The sequence below is a fragment of the Halichondria panicea genome, chromosome 17, assembly GCF_963675165.1.
Source record: "Halichondria panicea chromosome 17, odHalPani1.1, whole genome shotgun sequence".
Lineage (NCBI taxonomy): Eukaryota > Metazoa > Porifera > Demospongiae > Suberitida > Halichondriidae > Halichondria > Halichondria panicea.
In genome coordinates this window covers 3,238,973-3,260,732 of record NC_087393.1, presented here as the reverse complement: position 1 = coordinate 3,260,732, position 21,760 = coordinate 3,238,973, and the positions used below count along the sequence as shown (strand labels likewise).

Below are 21,760 nucleotides of genomic sequence, written 5' to 3'. Positions count from 1 at the left end.
GCAACAGCCTTTAATGTGAGTCAAACTAGCCATAACTCGAGAAAGAAACTTTAGTTTGCTAATCCACAAATCAAAATCAAATCAAAATCCAAAAGAATGTGGCTAGAAGCCTATAGAAGCTGTTAGTTTTTTTCGTCGCATTGCAACCGTTGAGCAGTTACAGCTGGAACAGACACACACACACACACACACAGTCAGCTTTACCGTATCCCTCGTGCGGCTACGCCTCTAGGCATAATTACCGTCATGTAAGCAAAAACCACATGTAGAGTAGACTACCGAATTTCGTCAGACGTTAATAATCGTCAGCTAAAAGTGCGTATAAATGCACGAACAAAACAAGATTTGGATGGCGAGCGTAATCTATTTCCGTTTTTGCCAGAACTACACAGCTAGAGCAGAGGAGGTCGGACATCACTTGAACTTTCACTAATTATGACCTTTTAATGACATTCCAGGCCAAATTGCTTTTCGTTTTTGCTGACTCAGCAGTAGCGTCTTACTGTACTTCAGCTTGTCTCATATTTCAGCTGCCCTCTAAAAGTTGGGCGGCCTAATACTGAGTCGACTATGTTATAGAGGGCAACTGATTCATGAGACGATGTTTCTGCACGGTTTCTGTCGCTGAATCTGTTGACAACTAGTTGTGTTTGGTGTCTGTGATGGTTACTGCCTATCAACACATAATAGCCATACCTAGCTAGATCCGGTCCTGAGATCCAGTGCATGTTCTATTGCTGAGTCAGCAAAAACAAAAAGTGATTTGGCCTGGAATGTCATTAAAAGATCATAATTAGTGAAAGTTCAAGTGATGTCCGACCTCCTCTGCAGCTAGAGTCACTGACACGTACTGGGCTCAATCTAGAGTGAGTACAGTACATGGTGGAGCAATTGCAGAGTCAGTAAACCTTGCGAAGCTGATAGATAGATTGAGTAGTTTATGCCTGGCGAAAGTAAAGTTCTGAGTCAGGCCCTACCCACCATAGCTTTCTGGGTGGGTGAGGCTCATTGCTAAGGGGGGAGTACAGGGTGGGATTTGAGCCCAGCATGTGTCAGTTAACTCTAGCCGTGTAGTTCTGGCAAAAACGGAATTACATGTAGATTACACTCGCCAAAAATCGAATTATTGGACAGTTTTTTCTAGTGATCACAGCTCCGACTGGGAACGACTTGGCACATCCAAATTTTCGCTGGTTAGTAGTCCCATAGCCACCTATTGGTGTGTTTAGTTACTCGTTTTGTTTGTGCATTATACTCATTTTTATAGCTGACGGTTATTGACGTCTGACGAAATTCAGTAGTCTACTCTAGTACACTATAGCCTTGTTCCCAGGCCGATTTTTCTTTAATAGAACGAAGGTGAACAATGTACAGCCTACTATTGATTGTATCTGGGCGTGGTTAGCAACTGGAAACAAAAACAGACATTTTGGTGCACATGCGCAAGCGAGGTATACGGTAGTGTGTGTGTGTGTTTCTGTCGATCTGTGTAGACTGCTACAGCTGCTCAGGGATCAATGAAGTGTAAGTAAGAGTTTCTATATAGGCTTCTAGTCGTGTTTTCTGGATTTGCAAAATAATGCTTCATTCTCGAGTTATGCCTAGTTTTGCTTTCTTGGAATGCCATGCAGCCTTTTCAGAAGAGTACTTAGAAAAACTTTTTCACTGAGTGTGCTACTCTAGTAGTTATCTCTGCACTAGAACTCTAGCTATTGGTAGCTGCAAGAGTGAGAAGAGAGCTGCAAGGCTCTGCATGCTGATGCAGCCATTAATTTTAGACTTGGGGCATTGATCGTTTTTAACAACAATCATGGTCGATCATTATCTACTATTTGGAGTTTCCCTGTGCATGTGATGCAGATTAATGCAAGCATGTTCATCATAATAATTATACTGTGTGTATAAAAGCTATTAGTAGCTATGACAGACCTAGTTGGGCGGAGTCCAACCCTCTGCGTATGGTTGGACTCTGCCCAACTAGGACAGTCATGGATTTGGAGGCTCAGTCCTGTGTCCCGTCTGGAAAGTGCTATTTACCTGAAATGTCTTAGATTTTTAAGGTTGCTGCTTCTGAGCTGGGATAATAAATTACTGCTTCTCCATTGATCATGAGGCCAGGTCATTACAAAATGGGGCTAAAGCCCTCAATACCCCCCCCCCCCCCAATCAATTGCTATTCTTTGTGTGGAATGCAAGCTAGGATCTATGCTAGGACCAACGCTGCTTTTGTCAACAGAAAAATATATGTTTTTCCGGTTTCTAACCAAAAATAGGTTAGGCCTATAGTTGGCGACGTAGCGTTACTTTAGAGACAACTTTCCCTGGGGACAAGGCTAATAGTACACACGCAATCTGTACAGTACTGACAAATGGACTCGTTCTTTACTGGCTCTATACTCTCTGTGTTGCAAAGATTCTGCCAATTCCAATGATATTATGGTGGCAATCTGTCAGTCTGTCTTTCCTGTACTTTTATGCAGATAGCAACACCTGAAGCGGATACTGAGCAACTAACAAGTACATTGAACCTAGACACAGCGTCTCCTAAACTTGGTGAATCTGAGAACTTTTACTACCTACCTGCTTTAGCTGGAGCTGAACACCTAATTCACCCTCCCTCTGCTGAAGAAATCATGGCAGGAAATCAATCTGATGTTGGAGCTACCGATACCGAAACAAACAATGAAAGTACAATGGAAGACACCCAAAGCCCATCCAGGGAAAAGCTCACACGAAACCACTCCAAGGACGCACCTAGTCCATCAGGAGAAAAACTCACACAAGGCTTCTCCAATGACCCACCTAGTCTAGGAGAAGAGGGTGTCACACAGGTAAAGGCTAGTACAGAGGAAACTGGTATCAGTGACCAAAATGTAAATTCTCCCGAGTTTCCAGTGGTGAGTTAATTATATATACTTGTAGTATATAATGTCCATTGAGTAGCTGTTATTGATTGTTACGATCATATTAATCCTGGCCTAGTGGATAATTGCCTCAGTGTGCATGCGCGTGTGTGTTGGGTGTGCGTGCGTGCGTGGACTAGCTGCTACAGCTGCTCAGGGATGAATAAGTACAAGTAAGAGCTTCTATAGGATTTTAGTCCTGTTTTCTTGGATATTAAATTGTGGATTTGTCGCAAAATAATGCTTTGTTCTCGAGTTATAGCTAGGTTTGCTTACTTGGAATTGTAGCCTTTGCGTAGCAAAACTTGTCCATAGAATTTTGCTACTCTACTTAGTAGTTAGCTCTGCATTAGAACGCTATAGCTATTGGTAGCTGCAAGAGTGAGAAAAGAGCTGCACTTAGCTGCACCACAGTGTAAGTCTACTAGCTAGGTGTAGTCATATCATATAGCTTTGGTGCCTCCACCGAGGCAATCACCACCAGCAGTGCTTTCATTTCATTGGTTCCAACAAGAGTGCATGAATTCATATACTCCTGGTTCCAGGTACCAGTTGTTTTCTAGAACGGGATGAAGACCTACTACAAGCAAATTATTCGTGATTATTCGTGATGCTAACTATATTCCAAGTGCAATATTCCCAGTAATTTGGCCTATAATGTAGATCATCCTCATCAACTTTTATTATTAGTAAACATTCCCACTCCGTCTCCACAGTACCAGTAATCTGTCTATTATTCTCTTCCCCCCTGCAGACAGTAATACCTAAAGCAGTTGCTGAGCTAGTAACAAGTACAGACATATCGACTGTTAGACCTAGTCCCGGTGAACCTGAAACAGCAGAAACGTTCACTCACCCACCAGTCTTAGTTGGAGCCCAACGCATAATTCTCCCTCCCCCTGCTGAAGGAACCGAAACAATGAATCAATCTGATGTTGGAGCTTCTGGTACCGAGACAAGAAATGAACAGCAACAAAATGCAACCAAAATAACTCAAAACCCACTGAGTTTGTCAGGAGAAAACCGCCTCTCCAATGACTCGCCTACTCTTGGTCCTCCAGGCTTAGCAGAGCAGTCAGAAGGTGCTGCACAGTTAGAGGCAAGCGCAGAAAACACTGGTAACAGTGATCAAAATATAACTCCAGAGGTGAGTATTGTTGGATCATTGGTGGTTCCTGAATGCTGAATGTTGCAATCCAAGGTGTGATAACACCTCCGTCTGTGTATTGGGTTTGATTGCTATTTTTCGCATAGATCACAAACGAACGAAGCACACAAACAGCTAATGAACATGGGCATGCAATAATTATAGGAATTAAGCTTCAAATGTATTTTGCAATAGTTAGAAATGCAATAGGGCTTGAACAGCTAGTGACTGCGTCATCGCAAATGATTAACTACGCATTCAAAGCTTGGTACACGGTGATAGTATTCATGTGTTCTGGTACCCTGTTGTTTTATGAATAACCTATACTACTGTAGAAACTGAATGATTAGCATGCTAACAGGGTTTCATAGAGAGAGGGGCGCCCTGGAACCCCCCCTCCCCTCTAGAAATATGATCTCATAACAAAATACAGGACTTTTCCCCTTAAAAACGTTTAATTTCATGGCTTGACACACAAAAACCCCAAATTGCACCTCAGAAAATAACATTTTTTCCGGGGAACGACCCCCATACCCCCCTAAATTAAACGTTTCCCCCTCCCAGCTGTATGAAACCCTGGCTTATGAGGTCAGATCTATAGCAGCTAGATCTATGCGCTTAACCAATATATACCACTTTGACGAGTGACGACTCTAATACAGCTATATAGCTAAGCTAGCGACTGATCTAGGCAAGCAAGCTGTATCATGCCTCAAAGCGTAGCCGCTGAGTAAAGCTTGCTAGACTCACTGGCCAGCATACATTGGCAACTGGCTGCCCATCAACGATTGGTTCTCGTTACTTTTGTTAATCATGTGGGTAATCATGTGGGTAATGACCGATTGTGTGATCAATTTCTACTGCGACGTTGACGAGGCCAATTCTTTGCATCAGTGAACGTCATAGTCAAAATGGCCGCTCGATCTCGCAAAGAACATAATGAAACTATAGTCTATTTGCATTGAGTTTGGCCCCGGAAGTTATGTGGTCAATTATGGCTTCATTTATGCTTTATGTGGTGGACAAGTATGCCTGGGACTTCTACATGGAAAATGCTAACTTTAACTGGTTGCATATATAATAGAAGCGCTTTTTAACAAGGAATCCAATGGTACGTGTATGAATCTCAATGAAGTATGACAACTGACATATACGTGTCGTACCTCCTCTATACTGCACTGTATAGGTACGTCAAAAATATCATTTTCACTTCCAACAACAACTGTAATTATACATCGGTGCGCATGCGCAAGTGAGGTAACGGTAGTGTGTTTGTGTGTGTGTCGGTGTGTCTGTGTGTGTGTGTAGACTGATACAGCTGCTCAAGGATCAAAGAAGTGCAAGTATAGGCTTCTAGTCATGTTTTCTTGGATTCTTGGATTTGCAAAATAATGCTTCGTTCTCGAGTTATGCCTAGTTTTGCTTACTTGGAATGCCATTGCAGTCTTTTCAGAAGAGTGCGTAGAAAAACTTGTCCATGGAGTGTTGCTACTGTACTTATATATAGTAGTTAGCTCGCTGCACTAGAACGCTAGCTATTGGTAGTTGCAAGAGTGAGGAGCTGCAAGGCTCTGCTGATGCTGCCATTCATTTTAGACTTGGACTTTTGGCATCAATCGGTTTAACGACAATCATGATCGATCATTACCCACTCTTTGAGTTTCTTCGTGATTCTGGATTCTGCAGCAAAATTTATGCAAAAATGTTCATTATGATAATATATAATGTGTGTATAAAAGCTATTGTTATAATAGCTAGTAGCTTTAGCTTTGACACCTCCACCGAGGCATCAGCACCCGCGGTGCTTTCATTATATGCACAGTACTCCAGGTAGGTTTTTTTAAAAGTGTACTATACCGTACTTATTCGATTTAAAGCGACACTTTTAAATAATTTGTCACTTTTTTAAATAAAAGTGTCGCTTTAAATCGAATAAGTATGGTATTCATAATTTTATGAAGCCAGAGGTCGTTTCTTTTGGAGCCTGGTGTCACATATTTAGAGGGTCGCATCTAATTCTAATTGGAGGTTATTTTACTGTCCTCGATTATAGGCCGCTTAAATTACATTGTTTCTTGCGGCCTGGAATTGAGGCTGTGGTTTGACCTCTATATATTTAGGACGCGACATAAAAAAATGATTGTGAACGCTGTAGTCGTGTGAACGCTGTAGTCGCTATTTTTAGAGGTCAGAAAATTGGAAAAGATTGAGGGTGTCGCACATTTGGAGGGTCGCTTTAAATCGAATAAGTACGGCCGGTAAACAACTACCATTTCTTGTAAAATATTCAGTCGCAGCAGGAATTGACTCGAACATACATGTGGTTGGCAACCGAAACCTTTCAACGAGGATCACCGGCCAAACGGCTCTTCCCCAATGATGTTTGTTTTATGGAGGTTCCACTGTATATGCAATACAAAGGATCAAAACTTTTCTTCCCCAATGGTGTTCGTTTTATGGAGGTTCCATTGTATATATAATTATAGGCAATCCAAAGAATCAAAACTTTTTTCTATTGTAGATATACATGTAGTACGTACTGTACACAATTAAGTAGCAAAAAGTGTCGCTTTTTTAATTAATTGTTCTAAAATGGCTGAACACACGGAGAAATAAAGAAATAAAGGCTAGTAGAGTGAAAAAGGAGAGCCTATATCGCAAAGTTGCGTGAAGGTAGACAGGTAAAAAGGAGCGTGGGCATACAAAGGTGGAGATACTGGACTGCCCACGTAGATCTATGACTATAACTTTGTAACTTTGTGTGCTGAAGTTGGCAAGCAGTTTACTAGCCTCGATTCCAGGCCGCTCTCTGCATGGGATCGAAGCTAGCAGTTTACACAAGCTAGCTAGCTATACCTATAGCTAGATTTACAAGTCTAGATTAAGGTGACATAATTATTTTCACAGGTAGATTTGTTTGTGTTATCACTGTTTAGCTCATTTTAAATTCTGCTAAATTCCTGCTCAAGTTGTGAAATTAATGTTTCATAGCAAATTATCTAATAACTCGCAAGAGGTTTTAATGAGATTCATTGCATTTTCCAATTATCTACGAGTACACATTTTTGCGATTTTACTCTCATTCGCAGAAATAGCAGAAATTAATACTCACGAAAAGATAGCATTATAATCTAGCAGGACCCTACCACCAGAGCTCACCACGCTGGTTCCCTGGTATCATAGATATGCTGGCGTGTACTTGCAGTAGCTTGGTACCTTGGCAGTGTCTCAATTTTCCGAATCAGGCCTTCTTTTTTCTTTCTTTGTTGTCTCATTTTGTCTTTTTATTTTTGCTGCCTTCTAATTTATGTTGAGATAGCTAGACTATAAAGTATCTATGACTACAGCAAGAAAAGGAAAGCCTGTGAACTATGAAAGATCATTATTATGTCCCCATGCAAGTTTTATAGCATAATTATGGCTTCATATAGTATGCCTCGGTGTGCTTGCGCAAGCGAGGTATACGGTATACTGCTACATTCAGCTGCTCAAAGATCAATGAAGTGCAAGTAAGAGTTTCTATAGGCTTCTAGTAACGTTTTCAATACGTGGATTTGCAAAATAATGCTCAGTTCTTGAATTATGCCTATATAGTACTTGGAATGCCATATTGCAGCCTTTGCAGCCTTTTCTGAAGAGTGCATATAGCAAAATTTGTCCATGGAGTGTTGCTACTCTACTCAGTAGTTAGCTCTGCACTAGAATGCTTAGCAAGAGTGAGAAGAGAGCTGCAAGGCTCTGAGCACTGATGCAGCAGCTATAGACTTTGGATTTTTGGCATCCTTTTTAGCATCAATCATGGTACACTCTTTGAGTTTCCCTCTGATTACAGATTATCCTGCATGCAGTGTGTATTAGCATGAGTGGCCGCACTCCTGGTAGCTTTATGTTATGTAGCTTTGGCACATCCATTGTGGCATTAGCACCCACAGTGGAGAAATGAACAAGAATGTAATTAAAAAGTGTATCACGTGATCGTGTCGGACCTCCTCTGGTCGGGTGATATTGGCAAGCAAATATCCAGAGGGGTGGGATCAGTGATGCAACCAGTATCTTGCACATTTCTATACAGAAATATATATCAGTTTACATTAAAGCCTCGGGCTTTATGGTTATAAACCACACCTTACCTTCGGGTTCAGGTGGTTTATATAACCTAAAGCCCTTGCTCTAATGTAATTATGCCTCGAGGCGTAGCCGCACGAGGGATACGGTAAAGCTGTGTGTGTGTGTGTGTGTGTGTGTGTGTGTGTGTGTGTGTGTGTGTGTGTGTGTGTGTGTGTGTGTGTGTGTGTGTGTGTGTGTGTGTGTGTGTGTGTGTGTGTGTGTGTGTGTGTGTGTGTGTGTGTGTGTGTGTGTGTGTGTGTGTGTGTGTGTGTGTGTGTGTGTGTGTGTGTGTGTGTGTGTGTGTGTGTGTGTGTGTGTGTGTGTGTGTGTGTGTGTGTGTGTGTGTGTGTGTGTGTGTTGTGTCTGTTCCAGCTGTAACTGCTCAACGGTTGCAATGCGACGAAAGCTAACAGCTTCTATAGGCTTCTAGCCACGTTCTCTTGGATTAGCAAACTAAAGCTTCTTTCTCGAGTTATGGCTAGTTTGACTCACATTGAAGGCTGTTGCAGTCTCTTCATAGCATCATCTGTCCGCACAAACTTTCCATTCAACATAATATTATGAGTTAGCCTTGCACTAAAGCGCTAGCTTTTTGTTAGCTACAAGACTCAGAAAATATCTGTTAAAACAGCTAAGCAGTAGCCATTTGTGAAATTGGACACACCCTTTAATTATTCCTGTGGATGTAATGCGCATGCGCGCTCATTCCCCATGTGTGATATCCAGATCCTCCTGGCAGAATCATCTTTTTCTTGAGGGCCTAGCTAGCTGGTAAGCCACAAAACACTACCATAAAATTATAACAATATAGATAACGATATGCATGTACACAAGTCTTTTATTCTTAGATATTGAACTACAGATCCTGAAAGAATCAATTTTCTTCTTTCTTGAGGTCCTGGTAATTAATTAAGCCACATAATACAACAATAGATGCATGTAAACAAGTCTTTTCTTCTCAGTGACTTTATATAGATAAGCTAACTTTAATATAAAATTCATTATAGAAACTACTATATATAACACTACTACTTTTTGAGCGAAAGCATAACATGGCGAGAGGCATTAGCAAGCACACGCTTGCAACACTCGTGTAACTTAGATAGTAGTTACATGGGAAGTACATGGGAAAAGTGCCTCAGAGACTTATATACCTGCAACTTACTTAGTATACCCGTTGTCAATTAATGTAAATAGTCAAGGTTTACACATGCGCACTAGTATCTAGACACTGTTTTGTCGGTTCCATGTGATTTAGAAGCCCTCAGCCATTATAGTACCCTCGTTACGCTCGGGATGCTAAATCAATGCTTTTGTGCTTCTAAATCCCATAGACACCTCCAAAACAGTGTCTAACTATTATATAATACGTCTATATAATTATATATAATTATGTGTGAAGGCCCGACGCCCGACGTTATGGTTTGGCTCTACCTTGTCGCTTGTTTCTGGTGTTTTCTCCAACCACATTGCAAATGTTTTTAAGCCTTACCCAGACATTTTTATTCAGATGGTTGAAGGTATTCCTTATGTGGTGCTTAGTTAACCTGTAGCAAAATTATTGCTGAACTGTGGACAAATGTTGATGCCTGCAACTGTTTGGTTTTGCCAGTTTGTATGTGTTAGCAGCAGTGTGCATGATCAGATAGAACGGCTTTAAAGCTTACCGTAGAGGTAAACGAGTTATGTGCCTATTTTGATATAATTACAGTGACTATACCGTACGATAAAAAGTTGTTTAAAGTTGCATGCATTTTTATTCCATTTTGCAGGTTGTCATTGACACTACGGGATCCATACCGAATTCCACTGATCCAACTCCAGCTACCTGTGAATACTGTGATAAGAACATTCCCGATCCTAGTGTCAGGTACTGTGGAAGTTGCTCCCATTCTACACAGAAGAAAGACACAGAAGTTGGAGTGTCTGATAATGAACAGAATCAGCTTGGTCCCCCTTGTAATCATTGTGGAAAGAATTTGAATGTTGACCCTGCTGCACATACTTGCCCCTTTTGTGGAACACAAGATAGACAAAGATGGTTTGAGAAACATAACGCCGAATTGAACTCTAGCCAGCGTATTCTTTCTCATCAGCCTGTCTTTGGACCCTCTGCTAAAATCAACCCTTCATTTCATGCAGAAGCCCACTTGCAAAACACTGCTGCTGAGCCTAGCAATGACCAAGTGAGACTTGGTGAGCCTGTGCAGTCTGTTCAACGGAAGAGGACTGTTAGTGATTCATCACTTGGAGAAACGGTCAAGTACCCTAAAGTTGACGGCAGCAGCTGTATGGTAGTATCCAAGAATGACCAGAAGGTGGATGAACTAGCGAAAGATATACCACCAAATGACCTGGCTCCTACAAAGGATTCAGATGCGGACGGTAGCAGCAGTACATGTAACAATATGAATGATCAAGCCGAAAAGACACATACAGAAATCTTGTATATTAAATCAAAGAAACCAGAAGATCTATTACATGCTCAAGGCCGTAAACCGAACAAAGGCAAGCCTACCAAAAAGCTCCCAAAGTCAGCTGAATCAAGACAACATGAAGTAGCAGATATAAGGTACTGCACATAAAATTATGTGTGTGGAATTACGATGTCATTCCAAGTATATACTTGCACTATACGTACGCTAGCTAGCCTTGTCAAGCCCTTATATGTGATATGTGCTTATAATAACATGCCAGTACGTTATATAGCCTCCTTCCCTGGCCTCCCCAAGAGAAGGCCTGCTACTGACTGCTTGCGCATGCGCAACATTATTGGATACTTATTCCTAAAATGTCCTATAATACTGAATTTATCACGAAAATATCGTGATCGACAAAGTATTGAAAGTCATACACAGAGCTATTTAGCTAGCCAGAGACAGAGCTGTGAGTTATTTTCTTTCTGTAGCAGTAGTATAGTAGACTTTCACCAAAGTTAGTATTAGATGGGCGTGGCCTGTCCATTAGGCTATTGTCAGCTTTCACTCCGTTCAGACGATTGTCATCCACACTGTTGCAGGCTGTGGGTATTTTGTTAGCATAGCAGGCTACGGGTAGCTACCAGCTCTTTCTCGGATGGGCTAGAAACCTTTAATCGAACTTTCTATCTACTTCCTTCAATCCACTTCCGTTTGTTGTGACGTTGTTGTTTTACTGAGCATATACACGTTGTTATCCTGCGTTAGCCGGTATCTGGTTAATGGTTAGCGCATGCGCAAGCAGTCGATACCATGCAGGCCCTCTCTTCGAGGAATACGTTATAATTATTGCTTTTAAATTCTAGGATGCTTTTATAGCTTATAAGCAATTATAATACATTGTAGTCATTTTCAAGGCCCACCCAGTAAGCGCAGGTGTCCCAGTGACGAGATGACTCGCTAGCTATAATCGTTAATGCAGTTTTCAGCGCATTTTAGCTGTGCAATATACCTTTTTACTTAATGCAATGGAATGTGCTGACATTGCGATTAGTTTTCAATGACTCACTGGGGGACGGAAGTGCTGCTGCCACGCCCATTTTGCAATCAACTGTGCATTAAAATGATCACTTCAGTTGCAACTGCATGCCATGTGCTTGATCTATTTATAAGACTGCATGTAAAATTAAAGTTTTAGCTATTGAATAATGCACAAGTGATTATGCCTCGAAGCGTAGCCGCACGAAGGATACGACTGTCTGTGTCTGTGTCTGTATTCCAGCTGTAACTGCTTAATGGTTGCAATGCAATGAAAACTAACAGCTTCTATAGGCTTCTAGCCACGTTCTCTTGGATTTTGAGTCGTGGATCAGCAAACTAAAGCTTCTTTCTCGAGTTATGGCTAGTTTGACTCACATTGAAGGCTGTTGCAGTCTCTTCAGAATCTTTCATAGAATCATCTGTTCGCACAAACTTTCTATTCAACATATGAGTTAGCCTTGCACAAGCGCTAGCTTTTTGTTAGCTACAAGAGTTAGAAAAGATCTGTTAAAGCAGCTAGCTATAGTAGCCATTTGTGAACTTGATCTCTTTGGACACACAGGGATTTATGGCAACGTAAACCACGTACACCTCACCCTTGTGCTTGGTGGGTTTACTGCCATAAATCCCTAGAACCATAGTATAACTATAACTAATTCCCTCTGATATTTCCCCAGACATGTTTGGTACAAGATCGTGTAGATAATTTTCTCTACTTTTGTAAATTTATTTTGTGCAGGCTGCCATATTAAAATCAATGTTTGGTTGCTTTACTCAGTAAACAAGTGTTGCAAGCGTGCGCTTGCTAATGCCTCTCGCCATGTTATGCTTTCGCTCAAAAAATATTTAGTGTTATAGTAGTTTCTATAATGAATTTTACATTAAAGTTAGCTTATCTATAATTTGAGTGTATTTAGCAGGGAACTATGAGCTATTGTACCGGTACTATAGATTGCTCTGGGCTACAAACTACTACATTGTATTGTGATTTACAAGAAGATGCACATGTAATAACATAAAAATTATTGTAGCTAGATGCTTTGTCTAGTAATATAATAACAGAACTAGAGTAGACTATAGTTTCTTTTTTTGGCTTTGTTCGAGAGTAGTAGGAGACGCTCGTTTTTTGGGCAGTGTGCTGTGCTTTTTTGCTGCAAGGCTGTATGGGGGAGGAGCTGGATGTATGAAAGTGCTGGGATTCTAGATTTGGTTTCTTCCTAAAGTTCCTTTCGCTTTGTTCAAGAGTAGTATATATATAGGAGCCGCTCGTTTGCTGGGCTTGTTTGCTGCAAATTATAGCTTATGTGTCTTCCTTTCGTTTTGTGAGTAGTACGAGCCGCTCGTTTCTTGGAAAGTGTGCTGGGCTAGCTTGCTGCAAAACTGGGGGAGGAGCTGGATGTTTCCGTTTTGTGGGTGGAGCTAGGACTATAATTTTGTCCATCAAACAGAGGTGGAGGAACAGTTGACTTGAATAGAGACCACAGATTTAGGAGACACAGAGATGCCAACTTCAGATATTAGTTTTCAAAAGAATAATGATGCAGTTGCTAGGTTGGCTGTATATATAGGTTGACTGTTGCTAAGCTAGTGCATTTCTAGTAGCCAATAGGTTTTGGGATCTAAATCAGTTAGAACATGTGCATTCGGTATCTATGGTTATAGTGTCCCTCATCCCTCGGGCTATAAAGCCCTCGAGCTTTGGGACACTATAACACATAGATACCTCATGCCCATGTTCTATAACTATAACTTATTCTGAAGTGGATGTTAACCAATTTTACCTTGCTTGAGGTTGCGTAGCCTCGATTCAAGGCCGATTAAAATACGGCCTGGTACCTATTGCAGGGGTGATAGTGCGCATGCGCTTCAAATTACCCAGAATATGGGTAATCGTACCACGAACGTAAAACCTTAGTAAATTATACCGGAAATTAGTCCGTTTACTAAGAATATGTTCTAATACTTTGTCTCTATGACTGAGTTCTGTGAAGCTGTGGCTTATGCCGTCTATTGCGTTGGTCTAGAAGGCTTGAACACTAGTTTTAAGACAGAAGAGGCTCTCGTCTACGTCTAGGATGGTCCTATAGCCGGGTTGGCTTCGCGAGTAGCAGTTTGAGGCACCATACACTTCCCATAGCCTGTACAGATCCAATGTAAAACATCCTGACCATGCATACAACCGTCATAAAGGTAGATGAGAGCCTCTTCTGGCTTCAGACTACTGTGAAAGCCTTCTGGAACAATGCAATAGAGTAAGCTGATGTACAAAGATAGCCGGAAATTGATGAGAGAAAGAAAAAGGGGATTCCCCAGATTCTGGTGAATAAACTAACGCATGCACACTATCACCATGCAATCGAGGCTAGAGGTTGCGCAACCGGACGTGACACCGATCACAGTAGAAATGTGATTGGGCTGCAACTATATATAGTTGCAGCAAAGACAAATCCTGACATAGGCTTGAAACCCGACCTCCTGTCAGGGATGGTCGGGCTCCGCCCAACTAGTGTAGAGCAAGCTTCTCCTCAATGCTTTTTTTTTGCTTTCTAATAGTGAGTTACCATGGTATAGGAGTAAATGCGCAATTATAGCTAGCCAATCACATAGGGTATATAACACTCATACTATGGTTGCTAGAGATTTATGGCAGTAAACCCACCAAGCACAAGGGCGGACCATAGTATAACTATAACTTAAATTCCTTGTACCGTTGTGTGGAAAGGACTATTACAGCCCTTGACGATGTGCAATTACTAAAGGTCGTCGTGATAATTATAATTATAACATGATAATCCTCATGTTTTATGCAATATATAAGTAATTCGCCCTCGTGCTTGTGCCCGTATATTTTAAAACACTCGGTCTCATGTTATATGTAATATATACACACTCCCTTGTTCTGCAGGAAACTACCTGGCTTGACGGATAGTCACCAGCCCTTTGAAGTTGTCTTCCATGTCATTATTCCCAAGCCACACTGGGAGTGGGACAAAAGTTCCAAAGTGTTTCTCCGATTTGGATGTAAAGAACTTGGATCTTGGGAACTAAATGTTGGCCTGTTTCAGGAGAGGTATATGTGTGTATAGATCTATTTGTTTTCACCAAGATATAATGGTTTTTTCTTGGCAGAGATATTAATGAAATGTTTTGTGAGTTGACATGCCGCCTGCAAATACAACATGACCTCTTGAAAAAGTGTATCCCATATAAGTATGCGGTTTTTACTCCCAAGACCTTAAGTAAAGCATGTGACTACTTCGAGTTTCTTCATGATATACCCCAGCATAGCGGAAAATTCTTGAATCGCTTCCTTCGACTCGACCAAGAAGACTTGAAGAAGGCAAGTAATAGAGGTATGCTGTATACTTCTTGTTTTCCCCCGTATGATATGTTTTGTTCACGATAGGAACCTATCATCAATATGATTCAATGGCATTTCCAGAATACGTGCATGTTTCTACTGGTGTGTTTGAAACTTTTGTCACTGGTGCCGCCAACAAAATGTTATCTGTTTTTGGATTCAAGTCTGGAGAAAGTGTAAAAACCCCCGAAACTTTAAAAGTTCTCCATAATTCGGATATGAGATATCAGTGCTTTCTGTTGTACCTAGAAAAGTACAAACACGTGTTCTCAATTGAGTTTTCACAAGAAATACCCCTCGACAGAGTTGTCGAGGACGTGCAACATATATTTTCGTCTTTTGCTAAGATTAAGGTCACTTACTGTGCCGATCGAAATGCTAATGGTAGACTTGTCTCTATAGATAGAGAACTACTACCATTGAGGAAGGTATGTGTGTATATAGTATTAGCGATTTAAAATTTATAATGTCTGTTACAGCGTTTTCTTGACTGGCTTCAACCTTCTGTTGAGCACCTTCACACTTTACCTCCTGAGAAACAACTTGCACTATCAACGTGCTTAGCTTGGTGTATTATCAAGCTTGAAATTCCTCCTAAATTGATTGAATTTGCTCCATTAATTTTAGAGCATCTCTGTGCTAAGCATCCTGGAACAGAGCCTCAACAGTGGGTAGAATTCAACTACTTGTGTCACTACACTCCTAAACAATGCAGGTATGTTTTTCACATCCATCCCTTCCCTGTTTGTAACCTTTTTCTTGGTATATAGACCGCAATTAGCTATAGCGCTCCAAAGGTTCATAGTCCAGACTATAAACAAAGGATCTGGCATTGAGCGGCTGTATCCTATGCCATTGTGCAACTTCCTGAGTGGCTCCTCTCAGCCTTATGATGACCTGTACTCCAATGACTGTGATATGCTGTTTAAGAATTGGAGTCAGCTTTCTCAAAAATTCAAACTGGTGGACGTGCGAGTGGCAGCAGCAAAGAACAGAATGCATTGGTGAGAAATTGCTTGTGTATGTGACTTACCTTAAGGGGATACATATTTAAACGTTTTTATGTAGTTGTGACAAATGCACGGAGTGCCACATGGGATATATTGGCTCAGTAGTGACTTAGGCCCAGGGCCGCAGGCCTCGAGGGAAAAGGCACTACTGAGCCAATATACCCCATGTGGGCATGAGTGAGCTGTGTAACAACTGATTTGTTGCATTCCTTTCCGTGTACACATCACTCCTTTTATAGGACAACTAGTTTGCAACTACTTGTGGTCGGCTGTGGAATGCACCAGCCGCATGAAAAACGTTTTCTGCCTACCACTGAATCTGTTAACAGTGTTATACTATAAAACGGACCGTTTCAGGTTACTGGGTGGAAGGTGGGCTTTAGGTAACTTCAGCCATACTATGCCAGTATCTAGATAGTGGCACAGTTCAAGGCTTGACCTGTGCCATATGGCAGATATTGGCACAGTGTTTCCTTTGATCTCCCCACACAAAATGCAACAAACTGTTTTATAATTATATACATCACGATATTTCAATTACTTACTGTACCGAACATTTTGTCTGTTGTAAATAAGTATCAATTCTGCTAACACGTACAGTTATGTGAAGCTGTTTTTCTCTCAACTGGAGGAGATGTTTGAGCTTGATCCAATGGTGCTCCAAGCATTTGTCTTCATTTGCCCGGAGGCAGACTTGCGTGCACTGTTTGAGAAGATCCTGCCACATGTGTCCACCGCTTGGCTTATATATATTATAGGAGATCTTATCCAACAGGATTTGTCAAGAGAAAATGTGAGTTATTCTTACACAATAATTTAGTAGAACCATTTTTTAATTACATGTCGTGCTGTCATTACTGTACAGGCGAGTAAATTGGTGTCTTGGATCTTTACAATCAACACAAAATTGACAATTGATGTTTTTCGAAGGTACTTTGGGTATTTTATAGATGCCAAACTCACTTTAATTATATCATTTGTCTCAGGTACTCTCGGAACCTGTTTGTAATGATCAACTCAGCACTGTCCTTCTTTAATAGATGCACAATCATTCTCTTAGCACCCTCTGAACAGTACATGGACATAATTAATGTGTCTCTTTCTCTCGTCTTCAAGTCAATGGCACTCTACATTGAAGTGAAGGGAGAGAAGAGTTTCGACGATTTACACAATTCGTTAGCGTCTGTTCGTGACAGCTTACTGAAATGGATTAATGATTATCGTGTAATTGGAGGACCTTTGTTTGGAAATGGACTTACGTATAGGATACGAAAAGATTATATAATCCTGCCAAAATGTGATTCTGAAATAAAAGTGAGCTATGTGTTATATAATTATGTCCTACTTGTGTAGATGCCTGTAAGTACTAACTATCGTGCGCGTCAGATTTGGAGATCACTGCTAACTGTCGGGTGCTCTAGTGCTCTATTGACTGAGAAGTGGCATGGAATTGTCCGGGAGATACTTTCGAAAAGGGTGGACCAAGTGAGTCCCTGATAAGAGTGTACTGCTTGTCAAGACATAATTATATTTGCTGTGGTGCATGTATAGGTTCCCGAGGTTGTTTTGTTTGTCTGTTTGTAATATCTGAGTCTGCTTACCTGGATGCCATAGCACTGTGTTTACAGCATGGATAGCCTTCACACAACAAGTTATTAGTTTGTTAAAGCCTTGTTGTCGAATGAAAGCAAACAAAAGCTTCAAGAAGCTTGAACTTGCATGCACATTGGCTAACACGCGACCTTTATTTGAAGTAGATCTAATTATTTGCAGCTGAAGTGGTCCTTTACCAGGATCAAAGTAGAAAGCTAAAATTGTGGTTTGTTGCTTCTTATAACTGACTCCTCTGGTTTATTTACCTTAAGGTGACATATTTTCGTGTGTATTAAATTATGCGAATGAGAGTAAAATCGCAAAAATGAGTACTTGCAAATAATTGGCCGCCCTCTTGTTTAATGTATCCGGATTGACATTCTTATACCAGCAAAATGTACAAAACTGTAAAAACGCAAACAAATCTACCTGTGAAAATATGTCACCTTAAGGTATTCATCAACAGCCGAGGGTTAGCACTTCAGTGCTCTAGTTTCAAATGGGTGTTATAATTGTAATTGTAAAATTAACCGTATACAACTCATACAGTAGGTAACAATCGGGACATTATTTGGGTGTACTCCTCTTTTTAACTTTTGATGGCTGTACGGCTGTGTGAGCAGCAATAAAAATTGAATTGTACAGGTTCCAAACTTTACCACAATTCAACTCTTGCCTCTTGTGGAGGACAACTGTGAAGAACACCAAGTACTGACTGACGTGATTATGAACGCAGCAATCAAGGCTGCTGAAAATATGCTATTGAGAGTAAGTGCTTTCGATACTTAGTTGTGTAAATGTGTGACTAACATAATTATGCCAAATGCAGCCGTGTGAAAGTGCAACAGAAAGCTTCCAGCAGATAACAACAAATCACTCGCGTCCATTGGGGAAGGTTTTGGGAACTCTTTTGACAAAAAAATACTCTCAACTGACTACGGAAGGTGTGGTAAATGACTGGATTACACTGGATGTCTTACTTGAATGGGATTTGTGGCCAAACTATGTGAAAATTGTGCAACAAGGCAAGCAGATAAATCATATACCGTATTACATAGAATGTTTTGCGAGCATCAAACTTTGCGAGGGTTGATTAATTAGAAATCGCAAAACGTAAATGCACACGATCCTTGCCAGAACGCAATAGTTAGATCGCAAAGGGTCTATTTTTGCTGATTTGGCTCATTCGCAAAGATTTTTTATCAGTAAAATATTCTAGTAATACGGTATTGTTATATATAGTTCAAATTGTATGATTATAATTATGCAGTTGGTAGTCCTCTCCATGCTGGTCTTCAGCCCGAGTGTCAGATTGCATGTGTTTGTGCTGCAACCAAATTTGAGGAAGTATGTACTCAGCTTCAGGAAGGGAGTATCAGCTTGTACGACCTCGAGAAAATTAAGACTAAAAGAGTACGATTAAGTAGGCTATGTGAAGCTCTAACATTTCAAACAGACAAGAATCTTTCTCTCGACTCTGTTGTTGCTTTTATTGATAAGAGACTAGACGAGTTTGAGAAGTTTTTGTTACGAAAGCAAGCTTACATGGAGATATGTACATGGATGACAGAGTCTATTAAAGGTATATTTATTCATTATTATTGCATGCCACTAACAGCGGTATGAAAATCTGTATAGGGATTACCGCACTGAAAAAAGAGCTTGAGCAAGATTTTAGATGCCGAATGATCAAAGATATCTGCCAGGTGGAAGGTGAAACTCTCAAACTGTCTTGCTTTGAAGAAGCTAAACCACTGGACTCTTTTGTTGACCATTTTGGTATTATGTACAGCAGGAGTTCCAACCTGTTTGTACAACCTCTGAATCGAAAGATGAAGCAATTGCTGATAATTCCTGATGTAACCATTAACGACATCTATTCCCTAGTTTGGCGGCCTGTATTTGAGGAATGTCAAAAGCTTCTCGATGATCTAGCTACTCACCAGATTACCCTAGCAACAGTTGACCATCGCTTAAAGCCCCATGCCAGCACCTTCAAAGCAGATATCACCAATTTAGTTGTAGGGATGCACAAGTGCTTAAATATTCCAACTGCACCTAATTATACTGCACTTCTAAGGGCAATGTCAAAGATAGAGGACTATTGGAGGATCTGTGAGTACCACGATGGAGCGCAAGTGTTCCTCCAACTCAAGGAAGTGCTCCAACTGTCTGGTGACTTCGCCCTTATTCAGATGTTTGCCTCTAGTGTAAGGATGTATACAACGTTTGTTCCATAATACTTATTAGGAATTTATAATTATACTATCGATAATATTTTTAGTAGTATAAATTATTACCAGCCTACACTCTACACTTAATTGTTTTCTTTTTAGCTCATGTCATTCAAGAAGGATGTAACACTAGCTTCCATTGACTGTAAACTCATTGCAACTGGCTACTTCTTAAAAGAGATTTTGGACACACAATCAAGAATGGAGTGCCTGAAAGCCTTTGTTGAAAGTCAAGATATAATTGAATGGCTGAGGAAGTCAACGAAAAGTAATTTATTCATGCTGTACAACATTTCAGTCCAGCCATAATTATCTATATATAAATTCATTGACAGGTGTTAAGGACATCCAGGGGTTTGTGACTGTAGCTCTAGCTACTGCTGCTGGGGGAGAGGATGATTTGGCTAGTGACAAGCTCTCTCATCTCAGAAATGTCGGTAATGGATTTGCCTCCCTTATTTATGATATCTTACCATCGGATGGCTACGTTGAGTTGATGGAAAGATGCACTTCACTATGGGATTCACTCACAAAGATTCCTAACCTTCCTAAGTTACTGGTATGTACAGCGTATGTATACCACTTTACACATTTTTTTTACAAACTGCTTTCTCCCTACTTTAGGTGGATTGTAACAAAGACGTTCAGTGGTATCAGTCTGTCAAGGAAACCCAGGGCTCAGTGGAGACAACCTCTTATGGGCAAATGAGTAACATCCTAAAATATGGCACGTATAGAGTTGGGTTTAAAAAAAATGCTCAGACTGTTCACGACCTTATCACAATAACTTTGAGTGTACGTTGCCAGAATGTAGTCAAACGGAAATATTCTTTGGACGAACTTCGAGACCTGGAGAGTAAGTTGGTGCTCATTTGTGGGAGCAAGGCGGAGAACAAGGCAGAGGTCTACCACTACCTCAATGTGAGTAAAGATATACATGTAGACTGGTCAAGCAATTGTAGTTAGAGTAAGCTCCCGAGGCCCTCTCTATGATTGTCTGTAACCAAACTTGTTAAACAGTTCTTCACTATACTAAGCCATTTATGTACATGTATACATGCACACAACAATCCTGTAGGTTTTGCACAGTGCCACAAGGATAGCTGAGCTGTACCTTGACCTGCAGAGAGCTGGAGAGGTCACCTACTCAGATGTTAGTCTCACATTTCGATGTGCTGTCTACAATGCAGAGCATCCCGGAGACAAAGATGTCCAATTCAATGAGGCCGGAGCCAAGGAAGAAGTGGCTACCCTACATAATTACATCAAGACCTTGGATGAAAAATTGGTTGCTTGGAAACAGAGTGTGGACAATGCTCGTGGAAAGTACTACGAGCTAAATTATTTCACCACGCTTCAACTTCTCCAGCTAAGAAAGGAGCTGGGAACACTCACTCAAACAAATGTAACACACACTGTGAAACCCAATGTGTTAATGCTACTGAAGAGTATCTCCCCTCAAGTGACCAGTGGGGTGGTAATCAAATCACTGCAAGCAACAAAACAGCCTGAGCCAATGATATCTGAGGATAACGTGGAAGCAGCTACAGCCATTGCAGCCACTGAAAGTGAAGTAATAGAATCCACCTCCTCTTCTTGTGAGAAACAAAATTCGCAACAGTCTTTGTCTTTAGCCTCAACAATGCCTTCATTCACTTGTGAAGATCTGACCGAGCATCAATATAAAGTGTATACAAATTGTGTTAATTCCCTGGGCTTCTCTGAAGGTCACGTACTGAGAGCTTTCGATGAGTGTGGCAAGAAGGCGACTATATATGACATAGAACGATGGTGTGACAATAATGAAGACAGCTTATCACCGGACGAGGAGTGTAGTGTGGGCTCACTTGAAATAGAGGAGATGATGTATCCTTATGCCCCCCAGGAGGACGACTCTGATTCTGATGACAGGCTTGGAGTTGTGTCAGTATCACAAGCCAGCACAGG

General features: G+C 40.9%; 1 protein-coding gene across 3 annotated transcripts in view; it reads left to right on the top strand.

Annotated features, from left to right (window-relative positions):
- Positions 1–21,760, top strand: part of LOC135351754 (E3 ubiquitin-protein ligase rnf213-alpha-like) — a 66,531-nt gene that overhangs the window by 3,002 nt on the left and 41,769 nt on the right. For all 3 annotated transcript variants that reach the window (XM_064550842.1, XM_064550843.1, XM_064550841.1), the window contains exons 2-21: positions 2,481–2,897; positions 3,658–4,050; positions 9,930–10,729; positions 14,521–14,685; positions 14,745–14,968; positions 15,022–15,404; positions 15,456–15,691; positions 15,747–15,980; positions 16,587–16,779; positions 16,852–16,916; positions 16,973–17,300; positions 17,373–17,471; positions 18,225–18,347; positions 18,409–18,604; positions 18,850–19,161; positions 19,218–19,789; positions 19,916–20,081; positions 20,149–20,372; positions 20,438–20,734; positions 20,892–21,759. In XM_064550842.1, the coding sequence (XP_064406912.1) occupies positions 2,481–2,897; positions 3,658–4,050; positions 9,930–10,729; positions 14,521–14,685; positions 14,745–14,968; positions 15,022–15,404; positions 15,456–15,691; positions 15,747–15,980; positions 16,587–16,779; positions 16,852–16,916; positions 16,973–17,300; positions 17,373–17,471; positions 18,225–18,347; positions 18,409–18,604; positions 18,850–19,161; positions 19,218–19,789; positions 19,916–20,081; positions 20,149–20,372; positions 20,438–20,734; positions 20,892–21,759 (6,295 nt within the window). The remainder of the gene's footprint in view (positions 1–2,480; positions 2,898–3,657; positions 4,051–9,929; positions 10,730–14,520; positions 14,686–14,744; positions 14,969–15,021; positions 15,405–15,455; positions 15,692–15,746; positions 15,981–16,586; positions 16,780–16,851; positions 16,917–16,972; positions 17,301–17,372; positions 17,472–18,224; positions 18,348–18,408; positions 18,605–18,849; positions 19,162–19,217; positions 19,790–19,915; positions 20,082–20,148; positions 20,373–20,437; positions 20,735–20,891; position 21,760) is intronic.